At 30.3% G+C, this 15,244-nt stretch overlaps 1 protein-coding gene across 1 annotated transcript; it reads right to left on the bottom strand.

The window, feature by feature from the left end:
• Positions 1-240: 240 nt before the first annotated feature.
• LOC131614659 (F-box/kelch-repeat protein At3g23880-like) lies at positions 241-1,362 on the bottom strand. The gene has a single exon (XM_058886219.1). The coding sequence runs from the start codon at positions 1,360-1,362 to the stop codon at positions 241-243; it is 1,122 nt and encodes a 373-aa protein (XP_058742202.1).
• Positions 1,363-15,244: the final 13,882 nt, after the last annotated feature.

Here is a 15,244-nt window from a genome sequence, read left to right as displayed (position 1 = left end):
CCTACCATCTGTAAGAAACCATCAATAATGCCGCTTAAAATTGCGTGGTACTCCGAAAGATTAAAAAAACACAGTAATACAATAAAACAAAGGAAAAGAAAATTATATGTAAAGTCAGAATTCTCACAAACATCTGTAATTATGAAATGCCAAGGATTTTAAAACAACATAAACTAACCAAAGTTAACAATAGACATTAACATAAATCTTAATGTGTAAATAATTGAAGAAAAACTTACTTTAATAAGGAGAAACCAAGCTTTCAACATAATCATAGGGAAACATCCACTCCACGTTGCTCAATCTAGTTTTTTCTATTCTATCATCACTCCAATTATATATAATCACTTCCAATCCACGACGGCGATTTGCTAGTATTAGTGCGATGCCATTCTCGTAAGCGCACAATGGGGCCATAAAATATCTATATTTAATACCAATATCCAAATCCTGATAACTTATTTTAAGAAATAGAGTCCAAGACTTTTCAATTCCTAACTCCTTCATCTTCCATATAATAAAATGGGTTTTCTGTGTATGGTGACAAAAACAAAGTGAGTCCTCTAACACAGAAATAGTTGGCAAATGAAGTGGAACTTCAACAAATTCTTGAGGGGGAAGCAACTCGTGATATGTGTCTGTACCTAAATTCACCGAGATAATCACAATATGTTGAGCAATATCTCGGGCCAAAAAGTTAATAGTGTCATTCAAATACATATCATGATTGAAAATACAACGTTTTCCGGGAGCAATTTTCCAATGGTCTAAAGGAACAACATGAAACAGTTGAATAAGTTTCCAAACATTACTCCCATAACTAAATATTTCGAATTTGTTCGGACCCATATACAAAATCTTATAAGTATCAGTTGAATTATCATAACCAAATGAAAACCTAGAAAACCTGAGATAGTCACATATATGTGTGTGAGAATTCGAATGTTGTCCAAAGGAGACAGAAAATGCGTTGGTGGCTGGGTTCCATAATTGAAACAAAGTGTTTTGAAAGTCCGTAAATGTAAAAACTCTAAAACATAGCAATCCATTGCAGGAACCAATGAGTTGGTAGCGGGTGTCGGCACCGAGTGAGAAGTCTTGTCCGGTGGAATCTAGTATGGAAGGAGTGTTTAGTAAAGTTTTGAGGGGATAGGGTTGCATACAAGAGTCCTTAAACAAGCACAAGATTTGTGTAAGATTCCTGTCTTTTGTGGAACGTTGAAGGTGCAGTTTAATGAATTTGGGATCAGAGATGATGGTGTTCCATGCTTTGCTAACGCATCTCAGTTGCATCAAAAATTTAACCGGAAGGTATAATAGGACTTGTACGATGATATCTTCCGAGAGGAATAGGAGCGACATTATTAGATCGTCGAATTTCCGAAACTTGACTTGTGGGGATTCATGAGAACTTGCTTAGCGTTGAAACTGGAATTGAAAACCCTAATAAATTATATATTTTAATTTTAATGTATTTATAAAATTTAACATAAATTTATATCATAGGAAACGAAACATAAACCATATATAAATAGAAACAAAAGTTTACTCAAGGAACAAAAAGCATATAACAATAAATTCAACAAAAGTGGAAGTCGAAACAACAATCAAAAGAAAAGAGCTAAATAATAGCCCAATCGCAAAAAAAAGGAGGAAAAACAAGCCAAGTTCTATCATGTAACCTCGAGCACAATAAGGGCTGATTCCAAAAATTTTATTGGTTGGGAGAAAAAAACAAAACAGTGTTAATATTTTTACTAAAGAAAAATATTACAATTAAATTCAATTAATTATAATTACTTTTTTTCCTCCAGGTTTCTATATTCTAAAACTAATTTTAAAAAACTAAAACATAATTTTGATTGATTGTATTTATAAAGTTAATTTATGCTGTCAATCCACTATCTTTAAACTCCTATTATAAATAATGGATAATGATATTTGTCGCGAATAGGGGTGTGCATGGTTGGTTATTTTTAAAAACCAAACCATAATCATTATTTATAACCATAACCACATTTTAATCAAAACTGGTTATAAAACCGGTTATAAAATTGGTTATGATTAGATAACCGGTTTTTAAAAAAAATCCAGTTAATAACCGGATTATAACCGAATCCAAAATAATTTAACCGGTTAATAACCATTTAATTATATCCGGATTATATGAATGGATAACCAAACCATTAATAACTAAACCGGTTAATAACCATTCAGTTATATCCGGATATTTAAAAGTGGTTTAGGTTTGGTTATGGATTTGGACATCAAAACCGAATATTTTGCACAACCCTAATCACGAGGCAATTTGCTCACGAAAGCATCACGACAAATAATACGTGTATAAATGGTGGGACTTTTTTATTGTTATCATATCATGTATTTAATAAATAGCATTATGTGTATATATATGGTGGGACCTTTTTATTTTAATCAAAACATTGTTTCAATAAATGACACAATCCAAAGGTTATGGTTTATTCGTGATGCTTTCGTGAATTTTATTTGAAAATTTCTTCACCCACCTCCTAACCTTCTTGCCCACCCCTGGTGAATTTACCACAATACCCCTTGTTTCGGAAGTTCATTTTCGAAACTGTACTTTTTTTCTTAAAAAAGGTGTTTTCGGAAATGTATCTCCGAAAGCGTGTTTTTTTTAATATAAAATATTGATTTCGGAGATGCATATCCGAAATAAAGTTACTTTTCAGAAAATGTGGTGTTTCGGAAGTTCATCTCCGAACGCACCCCCCTTGGAGAATTCGGAAATGAACCTCCGAAAATATGTCTGGACAGAATAAAATGAAAAACAACAACAATTCGCTTTATTTAATCGGGTGAAGATTACAACGATAATATTACATAAAATTAAAGTTACATATTGTTGAACACGGGTAGGTGGGGATGAGAGAGTGGTGGGGAGAAAAAAAGGCTTCCAAATTTCAAAAGGTTTTTTTATTCTTTTAATAAAAATACGTACTACTGTAAGTAACAAATGACGGAGGAGGTGTAACCGGGGCCGGAACATATGACGGAGGAGGTGGATGTCCGGAGGAAGAAGAACCGGAGGTACGTCCACCGCGAGACAAAGGAGCCAATCAATGTAAGCTATAGTTTATCATTATCATCAGGGGACGTCATTACAAAAAATTGGGAAAAAAATCTTATTATTTTTAATCTTGATTTTTTAGAAATGACGTCCCCAGATGATAATGATAAACTATAGCTTACATTGATTGGCTCCTTTGTCTCGCGGTGGACGTACCTCCGGTTCTTCTTCCTCCGAACATCCACCTCCTCCGTCATATGTTCCGACCCCGGTTACCACTTCCAAAAACTAACATGATAAATCCAATACAAAAACACTGTGCGATACAATCCGAAATCAGAACAAAGCAAAACAAAACACGTCAAACAAAACAAAAACATGTTATTCTGCCCGACGAGCGTTACAAAATACACATCAAACAAAATAAAAACACGTTATTCTTCCCGACGAGCGAACTCCTCCGAATGAAGATAATTATACCAATCCTCATCCCACTCAGTATCAGAACCATCAGCGTTGATCACGCATGAAGGCTGAGCCTGCACGTCCGAGCCATGGACCCCCAGGGGACGAGAAGCAGAACCAGTCAAAAGCTTCTTCTTCTCCTTCACCTCCTTCACCTCCTTCACCTCTTTCACCTCCTTCTTTGAAGAACCCTTTCTTCCCTTAGCGCCCTCTTTAGAAGACGCAGTCCTGCGTGCTGGTTGGTTGCCTGACATGTTCCTGTAAACAATTGAAAACGATTAATATGCATAGACAAAATAAAAAACAAAAAAATTTGAACTTCTGATACATTTCGGAAGTTCATTTCCGAAAACTAGGATGGAGGTGTTTTCGGAAATGAACTTCCGAAACACCCCTGCGATGGAGTTTTCTGCAACTTCCATGACAGACCCCTAAACCAAACTTCAAACCAAATCAAAATGCTTCTAAACAACCTAAATACTACTAACAACCTAACCATATATCATTTATGCAATTAAAACCCTAAATAACATGCATTTCAATAATAGATCTAAAAATTTCAAAACTTACAAAGTGTTAGGATTGAGGGCTTTTGAATGTTGTTTAGCAGTGTGATTGGAGCCTTGATGCAGCTTTGGAATTCTGTTTGCACAAATTTTCGCCTTTGCCACTTTTTGTTTTGATTTAGGGTAAATGATTGGGGGAGGGGGAGTGTTTTGATAAATCTGCAGAAATCGCAGTATTTCGGAAATGAACTTCCGAAATCAGTCAATTTTTTCAAAAAAAAGACGCTTTCGGAAATGAACTTCCGAAACAGGGGTATTTTGGAATTTTCGCTGGGAGTGACCCCATAAGGAGGTGGCCAAAGAAATTTTCTTTTATTTTCGTTACAAATAGCATCACTCGTAAATAATATATACAATCACCTCATCTTTACCACGATCCTTCAAGAAACGATAGTAATATTTATAAATTAATTACATTTATATATTTTTCTATTTTTTAATTAAATGATCGGGAACAACAGACCTATGGCTTAAGCTCCCACTTTGATTTGACGACACATTTTTTCAATCTATATACTCTAACAAAATGACTATACATAAAAGTCATTTGAGTAATTAACTAGGTTACATCTATTATCTATTATTAATATATAAAAGTAAAAGTACCTGAAAATACCATTTAAAGCCCTCTGATAAATGTACTAAAACTTTTCTTATTCCATGGGTATAAATGACTTTTTGTAAAATAACTCAATATTATTGATTTGACATTAATGACTGCTGATGTGTCGCTCCCTTAATTTTTGTTGGTATTTTATATTTATTTTTATTTGTACTTTTGTTATTAATTATTTATTTACAATTACACAGATTACAAAATCCCAATAGATCCTATTAAAGAGTGTGAATTTTATTTTCACGTACATTAAAGTTGCAGAAGATGGAAGGGCTTTCTAATATTCACTATTTTCAAATGAATCATTGAATTTTTAGTTGCTCAATAAATCTTCACTCTCCTCAATGTCTTGAATAGTAAAATATCACATTGAAAGTTGTAGTAAAAAAACTACACACTCTTTAAATCATATCCTATAAAACGGCCAATCCTTTGTGTTAGGGGAAAAAAATACATAGAAAAATTAAAACCGAAAAGAGAACACCAGAAGAATCTCGAAGAAAAGGTTAACCGAAAAACTTTTGCAGAAAAAAAATTGAAATCAAATTGCAATACACTTTCACCATAAGTTATCATCACTGAAACAGATCCAATCTTATCATCATTCGAACCGCTACTTTCCGACTAAAAGCTCTGATCGAAGCCGCCGCGAGCGCAAGCGGCCTCCAACTCAACAGTGCCGGAAGCTCGCCGCAACGCTGCTGTTGATCTACTCTATCCTCCGCCAGAATCCGCCCTTGACACTGTCGATCTCTTGCCGGAATTCGACTTTGTATGACTAAGTTGGTTGTTGTTATAGTTTGGTGTGTTTGTGATGTTTAAAAATGCGAGGGAGATGATGAGTGGTTTTTGCTGTAAAAAGAAAAAGAAAAATGTCCTTTTCACGTGTGAGATTGGAGGAGAGAGAGAGAGAGAGAGAAAGAGTTGTTGTTGTTTTATTGGCCGACTTTTCTATTGCTTTCTCTTTTATTATTTTATTATGTATTTATTTTATTTAATAACAAGCAATGCCACCTGTCTTATAGTTAATAGCCCTAATATTAAACTTTGAATTGATCAAACTTTCCATTTTTTCTCTATTTGTTAAAGACAGTATTAATATATATATATTAATACTATTATTTTGTGTAGATTATTATTATTATTATTATTATTATTATTATTATTATTATTATTATTATTATTATTATTGAACATATTTTGGAGTGTGATGAGAAAATTGGACTTTTAATTGACGAGATTGTGAGCTGTGAAATAAATAAATGTGTATGTGTTGTATTTATAATGGTGTTAGGAATTACAATAGGGTAAATCCAATTTTTTTAATATTAATGGGTTATTAAAATTTGATATTTAAATTATGTCATTTTTTTAGAAATCTAATCTATTTTGATACTGATTCATTCACATTTGCAATAACTATTGTTATTTTCCATGTTCATCTCATGCATTTGTCTCAATTGTATTTGGGTGGATATTATTTTGTAGAAATATAATTCTCTGAATTTTATTTACAGGAACAATATGACAATGATTTTAGTAATATTATTGGATTTTTCTACATCTATTGTTATAATATATAAAAAGTAAAGTTTCTGATAATTACACTTTAAGCCCTCTAATTAAATAACTAAAACCATTCAAATTTCATGGCTAAATTTGTCTTTTTGATAAATAAATCTACCATATTCATTTGACATTAAATGTTGTCTATTGTGTCACATTTTGATTGGTAGATTTTATTTGAATTTTTTTTTTGTTTTTCCTTTTTTTTTAATTGTTACATTAATTGCTCCACTAATAATCCATTTTGAAAATCAAAACCTAAACCCTTCTCTTTAATACATGTTCGCAATTTCTTTGGAAAATGAATAGACTATCACAAGCGTGAATTCTGTATCACAATTTCCGATATTCATTATGTGGACAATTATTTTTTGTAAACCCTAATCTGCTGCATAAGGGCTATAAGTGTTCTTCTCCAAGTTTGCTTACTAAGAACAAAAAGGTTTCCGATATTCATTATGTGGAGCATTGTAAACCCTAATCTGCTGCATAAGGGCTATAAGTGTTCTTCTCCAAGTTTGCTTACTAAGAACAAAAATGGTTTCTTCTGCAAAATGTCAACTGAGTCATTGAATAATTAAGAGGTATAAAATGATTCAGTTTTTTGGAAAATTGATTTTTTTTTTATTTTGGAAAATTAAAAGACATTAGGTGTGTCATTAAAGTTGCACATTCAAAAGATATAAAATGCTTTAATTTCCATTGATAGTAGATTTGATTCAATAAAAAAAATTAATTATGTGATGAAACGTATCCATTCCAAATTTAAAACGAAGTTGGTTATACTCCATTTTGACGAATTCTATGTATGTGAAATTTTCATATTTAATAAAAAATTATGTGAAAAAAATGAATTGAGTTTATAAATTGATATAAGAAAACAACAAACACAATTTTTTATATTTCAGATTAATGTGGTTAGTATTTTTTTATATTAAAATAATTGAAATATATGTTAATTTAAATCCTCAAAATTATAAAAACAAATAATATTTATCATATAATTTTGTATATATTTTTTTAAATTTTAAAATCATATCAAATATTGTTTCTATAAAAATTGATTCTATAAACATTAAAAATTGATTCTATTTTGACTTTAATTTAATGTTTCTATAAACATCAAAATCATATGAAATCACATTAAATAAATTTATCATACATTGATACTTTTGATTTTTGAATTTCAAAATATAAATATTTATCTTTTAATTAATGAAATTCAACTTAATTTAATTTTTTAAATTTGTTTTGACATAGAACGGAGAATATTTTTACCATATTATATTGTTTCTATAAAAATTGATTCTTTCAATAATTAATTGATTCTTAAATAATATATTATTTTTTAATTTTTTCTTCAATAATAATTAATTTTTGTTTACTTATAAAATAAAACGATATTTATAAGAAAGAAAAATCTAAATTAAACAAAATAAGAAAAATAATTTAATTTTGTTTAATACATAACTCAATCTTATTGTTGTGTGACTTCTTAATTGTATAATACCATCACTATGGGGATGTTTGTTTCAAGTTTAAGACATAAGTTTTCTGGAATAATTTTTAAAAAATGGTTATATCCGTGTTTGTTAAGAGTTTGAAAAAAATTATTCCTAGATATAATGTTTCTATATTTTAAAATTATGTTTAAAATGTGTCAATAATTCATGAAGTTAAAGGCTAATGGAACAGCCATATACGGATAAATGACTATTTAATTATCATAACTATTAAAACTCATGTTTTTAACTTTTCATGTAAAATCAATTTTCCGTTGCTCAATGCAATTAATTTGAAAGGTCACACGGGAAGATGAAAAGTTTCTTAATGCAGATACAGAAACTCAAATTTTTTAGTTTTTCATTTAAAAGGTAGACTTTTTTAAATCTTAAATTCAATTAAATGATAATTATAATATTGAATGAAATTATTATTATTAAATTGAAAACTAAATAATTTCTCATAATTATTAATTTAAAATTTATTTATAATATAACTAATTTGTTTATACTACTAATTTGTTATTTTATTTAATTTTTTTATTAAAATTAAAATTTCTAACTTAAAATAAAATATATTTTGTAATCATTTAGATTATTAGAAAAGGTTAATAAAAACAAATATAAATCAATAGAGATAAAATTTACAAATTTTTACTACAACTTATAACTTTTTTTATTCCAAAGTTAAATATTTAGTTTTCCATTATAAAAATATAAGAATAAAAATTATTTTGTAATTATTTAGATCCTTATTTGAGATAAAATTTATTTTGAAATTATTTAGACTTTTATAGAAAGGTTAATAAAACAAAATAAATTTAATTGAGATTTTGTAATTTTTGTAAACTTATGAAATAACTAAAACTTCTCATAATTTTTTCAAATTAAATTTATAATTTAATCATGTTAAAAATATGTTAATGGGTAGTCATGAAAATTTAATGATAAATGGTAATCATAAAAAATAATGATAAAAGATAAAAATTTATTAATATAGTCAATCTTATAAATTGAACAAACTACGATCGTTTTTGCATTTTAAATTTGAGATTTTATATTTATTACACTATCCAATAGAGACTACTTAATCTGACTATTTTAGATATATGAGAATAAATATATATTATTTACCATACATAGGTTTTAAATTTCTATTTTTTTTTATAATTGTACATATTCAAGATCTAATTACTCTATTAACATATTCATATTTTTATTATTTATTTAATTTTTAAATATTTTAAGTATACATTAAACGTAGAAACTTTTAATATTTGACGGGAGATGTCATACATTTTAGGTTTGAAAAAAATAGCTAATATCTCAAATAGATTTAATAAATTTTATTCTCTAACTATATTTAATTTCTTAATTAAAAATATATTTTTTAAACTTATAAAATTATATATTTTTTATATTGTAATAATATACGTAGAAACTCTTAAGCATTTAACTGGAGTTGTTATACATTTTACTTTTGGGAAAATGGGCTAATATCTCAAATAGGTTTAATAAATTTTTAGAATTAACTCATTTGCATTAACTCATCTGAACTGACGGGTAGATGTGAACGTATCTATGAGATACCAGTAATTGACGTTTTTTAACTCATCTGAATTGACGGGTAGATGTGAACGCATCTATGAGATACCAGTGATTGAAGGATCATTTTAATGTCTATCATTTAACTATTTCTTTTGTTACTGTTTTATATATATTGAAGTTATAAAATTAATTGACGGGTAGATGTGAATGTATCTATGAGATATCATTTATTGATTGAAATTTCGTGAATATTTATGAACTGCAAAATAAATTATATTATCTTTGATATTCCAAACACATGAATTAAATTTTGATAAATGATTATAATGTATAAATATATTAATGTTATCTATCTGAAAATATGATGTCATATTTAATAATTTAGTCATTGATACGTGTAATATGAATCCATATGTTTATTGTTTATACTTAAAGAGCTAAAAAATTTGATGTATTATTAGCTCTTTCATTGTTAACTATTATGTTTTTGGGATTAACATTGACTAAAATTTGTTTGCATTTTGGTTAAATATATATGGTTGATTTATATAGATGAACTTTACAAGTGATATTTGGATACATGTAATGTGAAACCTCGACCAGACCCGTGCGATAGCACGGGTTTCCTACTAGTACACATTAAAATAAGGCATAATCTATTCTCTAAAGTGTAAAAGGATATATCATTATTTACTCGAATGTATCAAAATAGTAAAAATATTTAAAAATATTCTTTTTATTAATCATTTTAAACATCAAATCTTTTTTGATAGTCAATTTAGTTATTGAATGTGTTTATCATTGGTCATTTTAGTTTATAAATTTATTAGTAAAATAAATAATTGGAGTGCATTTGCAAGTTCAATAAATTTAAAATAATAATAAGAACTCCTCACATATTTAAAAACTAGTTTACTCCATAGAAATATAATTTACATACAAAAAAGATTTAATATTTTTAAAATTGTGGTATGTTTTTATGATTTAAAAAGATGAATTATTATATATGTTCAGTGCTTCAAATTTATATCATTTATTGCTCCTATTACTAAAAATTTCTAGGTTGTCTCTGGTGGTGATTAGTTTGATTCTCAGCGCCTACTAATTCATGATTTCTTTTGTATTTTAGATAAACCTTTCATTAACTATCAATCCCAAATGAATGAATATAAACACCCTATAATATCCTATTGTTATTTTAAAACACACATTAAAAAGGATAAAATAGTAATCAATTAAACATAAATTTAAATCCACGTGGCTTATCATTTGCATTACCAAGTTACCAAAAATATTATTTTCAAACACTCACTACAAAAGGATGACTCATTTACCTTATTAGAAGATTTTTTTGATTTGGTGAATTTTTAAAAATTATTTATTTGTTTTCTAAAATGAAATTTTAGTTTTTTTAGAAGAAAATACATTATATCATTAGCCAAAAACAAATACAAACAAGGTTATCAAAGATCCAACCTTCCAAAGGAAACAAACAAACCAACTAAGAATGAGCTATGGCATCATAAGCTGAGCAATTTAGTGTCTAATTCTAGGTTTCATCCAACATCTAGACATAATTGTCTCAAGGATTTTGGGGCCTATGGTTGCATTGTCCATAGGCTTACTAAAGTAAGGTGGTTTCTAAAAATCTCACTAAGAAATTTGCAAGAGAAAAATAGGTGGTTGATATTTTCTTGCTCCCTACAAAAGCAACATGTGTTAGTAGAAAGCATGTTGAATCTTACTAGTCTATCCTTGGTAGACAGTTTCTTGTGACAAGCCACCCAAAGGATAAATATAGCTTTAGGCATTGCTATGCTATTGAGAAATGTTCTCCTCCAAGGGACAGGTTGACAACTATCTTTCAGCTTATGATGCATATTTCTAGAATTAAATTTCTACTGTAATAGAATGTTGTGCCAGTTTCTCACCTTATTAGCCTCTTCCAGATTTTTCATGAGCGTTTTGAAGATTCAAGACTGGGATTGTTTTACTTGCATAGTCATAACATTTTGGTTGTTGATATAATAGCAGTGTATTCATTTGATCCACATTCTGTCAGATTTCCTGCAAATATTCCACAGTATTTTCAAAATATTAACAATGCTCCAAGTTTCTAAAGAGATGAGATTTATACCCCCTTGGTTCCGAGGTTTGCAAGTCTTATTCCAAGAAACGGGTGATTTTCTCGTAATCTTGTCCCCACTTGACCATAGGAAAGATCTACAAATAAATTCAGTTGACTTGATTACTTTCTTTGGTATCATAATACTTTGCATCCAAAAGTTAGCTATTGCAAACAAGACACTCTTGATTAACTGCGGTCCACCAGCAAAACTAAGGAGTCTTGCACTCCAATGTCTTATTCTCACAACCATTTTTTCAACAAGGATAATACAATGCGCTACTGAAAGTTTTTTGCTAGTAAAAGGAATGCCCAAATACCTAAAAGGAAGTGTGCCCTCTTGCGACAAGGCTTGTAGAATTGGAATTTTTTTGAAAACCTGCATAAGAAGTTCAATAGAGATGGTGTCCCCTCTAGCAAACAACAAGAGATCATCCGTAAAACTCAGGTTAATAGTGCCTATAGCTTCTCACAATTGGAATGGTAATTGAAGTTCGGATTGTTTCTGAGTCGTTGAAAAGTTCTATGAAGATAATCCATGATTAAGACAAACAACATAGGGGAAAGAGGGTGTCCTTGTCGGATCCCTCTTTTAGTCTTCAAAATCTTAGTGTGCTCACCATTAATTTTATAAGTATAAGAGACTGTAGTAATGGTAATCATAATTCACTTGATGAATCTATGTGGAAAACTCATCTCTCTCAGAATAGTTTCAACATAATTCCACTCCATGATGTCGTACGCTTTTTGGAGGTCCATCTGAAGCATACATCGGGGCACACCCCCTTTCTTACTATACCATGTTAGTTCCATGGTTGGCAACAATTTTTCTAAAACATGATTCTTAATAGATGCTGAGCAAGATGTGTAACATCTTGACTAATACTGATACAACAATATTAAGCTTATATTGAAGACAAATGTTCTAACAGATGTCATGACATTCTGAGCCAGAACATCAATACAAGTTGTTTTAAATCTTGATAGATTTGATTTGATTTTGTGATATTTCTTTTAAAATATATCTGAATAATATTCATAGGTCAAGAAGATTCAAATGTGAAACTTTAGAAACAAATTACATTAGAATTAATGTTTCTAATATTAGTGGATTAGCCTATTTAGGAAACTTAAATATTTGTTCCAAGATTCAAAAAGGGCTCTGCAGATTTGGTGCAGTCTCTAGCGTATGGATTAAGTAAAGATTAGGTCAAAGGTTATGAAGCCCATGGACTTCCAAAAGACAATTTAAAGAGAACCCTAACCTAATGGAAAAACATCTGAAGAATTACAAATTAGGGGAAGTCTTAAGTTTGCTGTTTTGAGAGTATCTTGTGCTTCAAGTTTCCCACATATCTTTTGATACTGTGTGACAGACTGTATGTTGCTTGAATGTTTGTCAAGCTATCTGTTCTTACTTAAAAGCCTTTAGGTAATGAGTGGAGATTTTGTTCTCACTCTTTAAGCTTTTAAGCATGAGAGTTGAGTTTTGTTCTTGATCAAAGCTTTTAAGCAAGATAAAGTATTGTTCTTAGTTAGGGTGCTTAACTATGTTATTTGATTGTAAAGTGTGATTTCTATTTGAGTTCCCTTGGTCACAGGGTGTGTGACTATTTTATCACTACAGTGATTGGAAGTGGGATGACGATTTCTCAGGTCTAGATGTCTACTTCTAGGCAGAAGTAGCGCTGGATAGTGATTAGGCGAGAAGTTGTAAACTAGGGTTATTTAGCTTTGAACTAATACGTACTGCGGATAGTGGTCTTCCTTCCTGGCTTGGTAGCCCCCTGTCATACCCCAAAATTTGCCCACACTTTTTAGTGACAAATATTTTCGAAATTATTTTTAAAATTGGATTTTTATTAAATCTTGGATTCATTTACGTTGACATCCAGAATTTCATAAATATTCGATTTAAAGTCTATTTTAAAAATATAGTAGTTTACTCTTAAATTGCTTATATTTTAATAAATAGAAAATGTTGGCCGATGCTTCATATACTTTCAATTGGCTTTTTATTTCAAATATATAACATAGCACGATTGGTAAGAATGAAAGGCTTGCAAACAGAAGGCCACGGGTTCAACTCCCGCTTGGTGCATTTCTATGTTTTTTAACTTTTTTTTTAATCTTTTTTACACCTGGACGCACCTGGACACAAGTACGTCCAGGTTCTTAATCTTGGGGACCAAGACGGTCCATGGGCCGTTGGGTTGGATCTTTTCCTTTTTAGGATTATTTTGACCTAATTCTCAGTCTATAAATAGTGGCTCTCCACTCTCTTATTTTCATCAACAACTTCTCTAACCCTGATCATCAACAATCACTAACAATTTCCCAACAATCACTGTCACAACTTTTTCTCATACACTTTTCAATTTCTTTTCAAAAGTTTTTTTTAATTTCCTTTAGTTTTTGGCCTTTGGCCATTGGCCGATGATTTTATATGAGGCCCTCCATTTTTCTGTTTTAATCTTAATTTTAATTGTTAAACCATATGATGAATCCTGATGGTTATGTATTTTAAAAACTAATCTTTTTCATGTTTTTTATCTAACTATTAAGAATTTTCACGTGTGCAAATTTCCTACCATATAATTCCTAAGGTTCGGAATTCTTTTTTCACTCTTCATTCAAAAGACCATAAAATAATCACAGAATCCTATTTTATGAATACATGCTTCTAACATTATTGTTTTTTTAGATAAACACTTTTTCACCTTTGTTTGACTGGTCGACATCATCACACACTAATGTCAATACAATTACACTCAATACCAATTTTCCTGAAAAAATAACACCACAATTCAACTAGCAGCAGCCTCGGATTAAATGTTGTTTTTGATAACATATCATTAACTTGTCTTGCAGGAAATTTCAGAAGAAGAGAAGATACAATCTGCAAATCCACAATCTCTAACCTCTAAAATCAATTCAAGTTTTCCTTAGCATACAAAATAACATAACAACAGTATTTCATTTTTTTTTTAATGACAGGAATAGCCGAAAACTGAAAATTTTGAAGGGACTCAAACGCAAACAACACCATCACCGTGTCAGCATCACCGAAATCATCTTCATTTCAAAATTGCAACAATCGAACAACAACCTTCAACAGCAGAAGCAGAAATACGCCGAACGCAGTCAAGCCACAAACCTCCGCGCGGCAGCTCTCCATCAATCCAGACGCACTCAACACATCGCTCAACATCCAGCATCAGAGCAATCTCTCAGTCGTCGAAACAACACCGATGACATTAACCCAATAGCTACCACGATCTGCCACCTCGCTTCAGATTCCGATGCAGCACCTCCAACCGTCCGTGCGAAGCACCGCTCAGCCGACAACATCCGTGAATTTCTTCAACTAAATACAACTTCAGCGCAATAGAAACCAGAATCGCAACAAGCTATAATCTCCAATCGGTAACCTTTTGAACTCCTCCTGCACATTATTTTGAAACTGTGATTTGTGATGTGGCTGCCATAGGTTGTTGCTGAATCTTTTGTTTGAAGTATGGATTTCTCTTCTGGTTCGATTAAAGTTCACAGAAGTTATGAATCATATTGTTGTTGATTTTGCAAACGGATCCATGAATGTAAATGATTTTCGAATAAGACCTTGTTGGATAGTGATATTGTTTTCCTTGGCTTTTGCATTTGAACTGAAACCGTGAAAAGCAGAACAAGAGAATACAGTGAGGGAGGCGGAATGCCTCATCATTTTTTTTAGGGTTTGCTTGATTGGATTATTGGGCTTAAGCTTTAAGCCCACCTGATTTTACTAACACACACCCAGCGCCCCTT

This window comes from Vicia villosa, linkage group LG6 (genome assembly GCF_029867415.1).
Source record: "Vicia villosa cultivar HV-30 ecotype Madison, WI linkage group LG6, Vvil1.0, whole genome shotgun sequence".
Lineage (NCBI taxonomy): Eukaryota > Viridiplantae > Streptophyta > Magnoliopsida > Fabales > Fabaceae > Vicia > Vicia villosa.
This window is presented reverse-complemented; position numbering and strand designations above follow the sequence as displayed.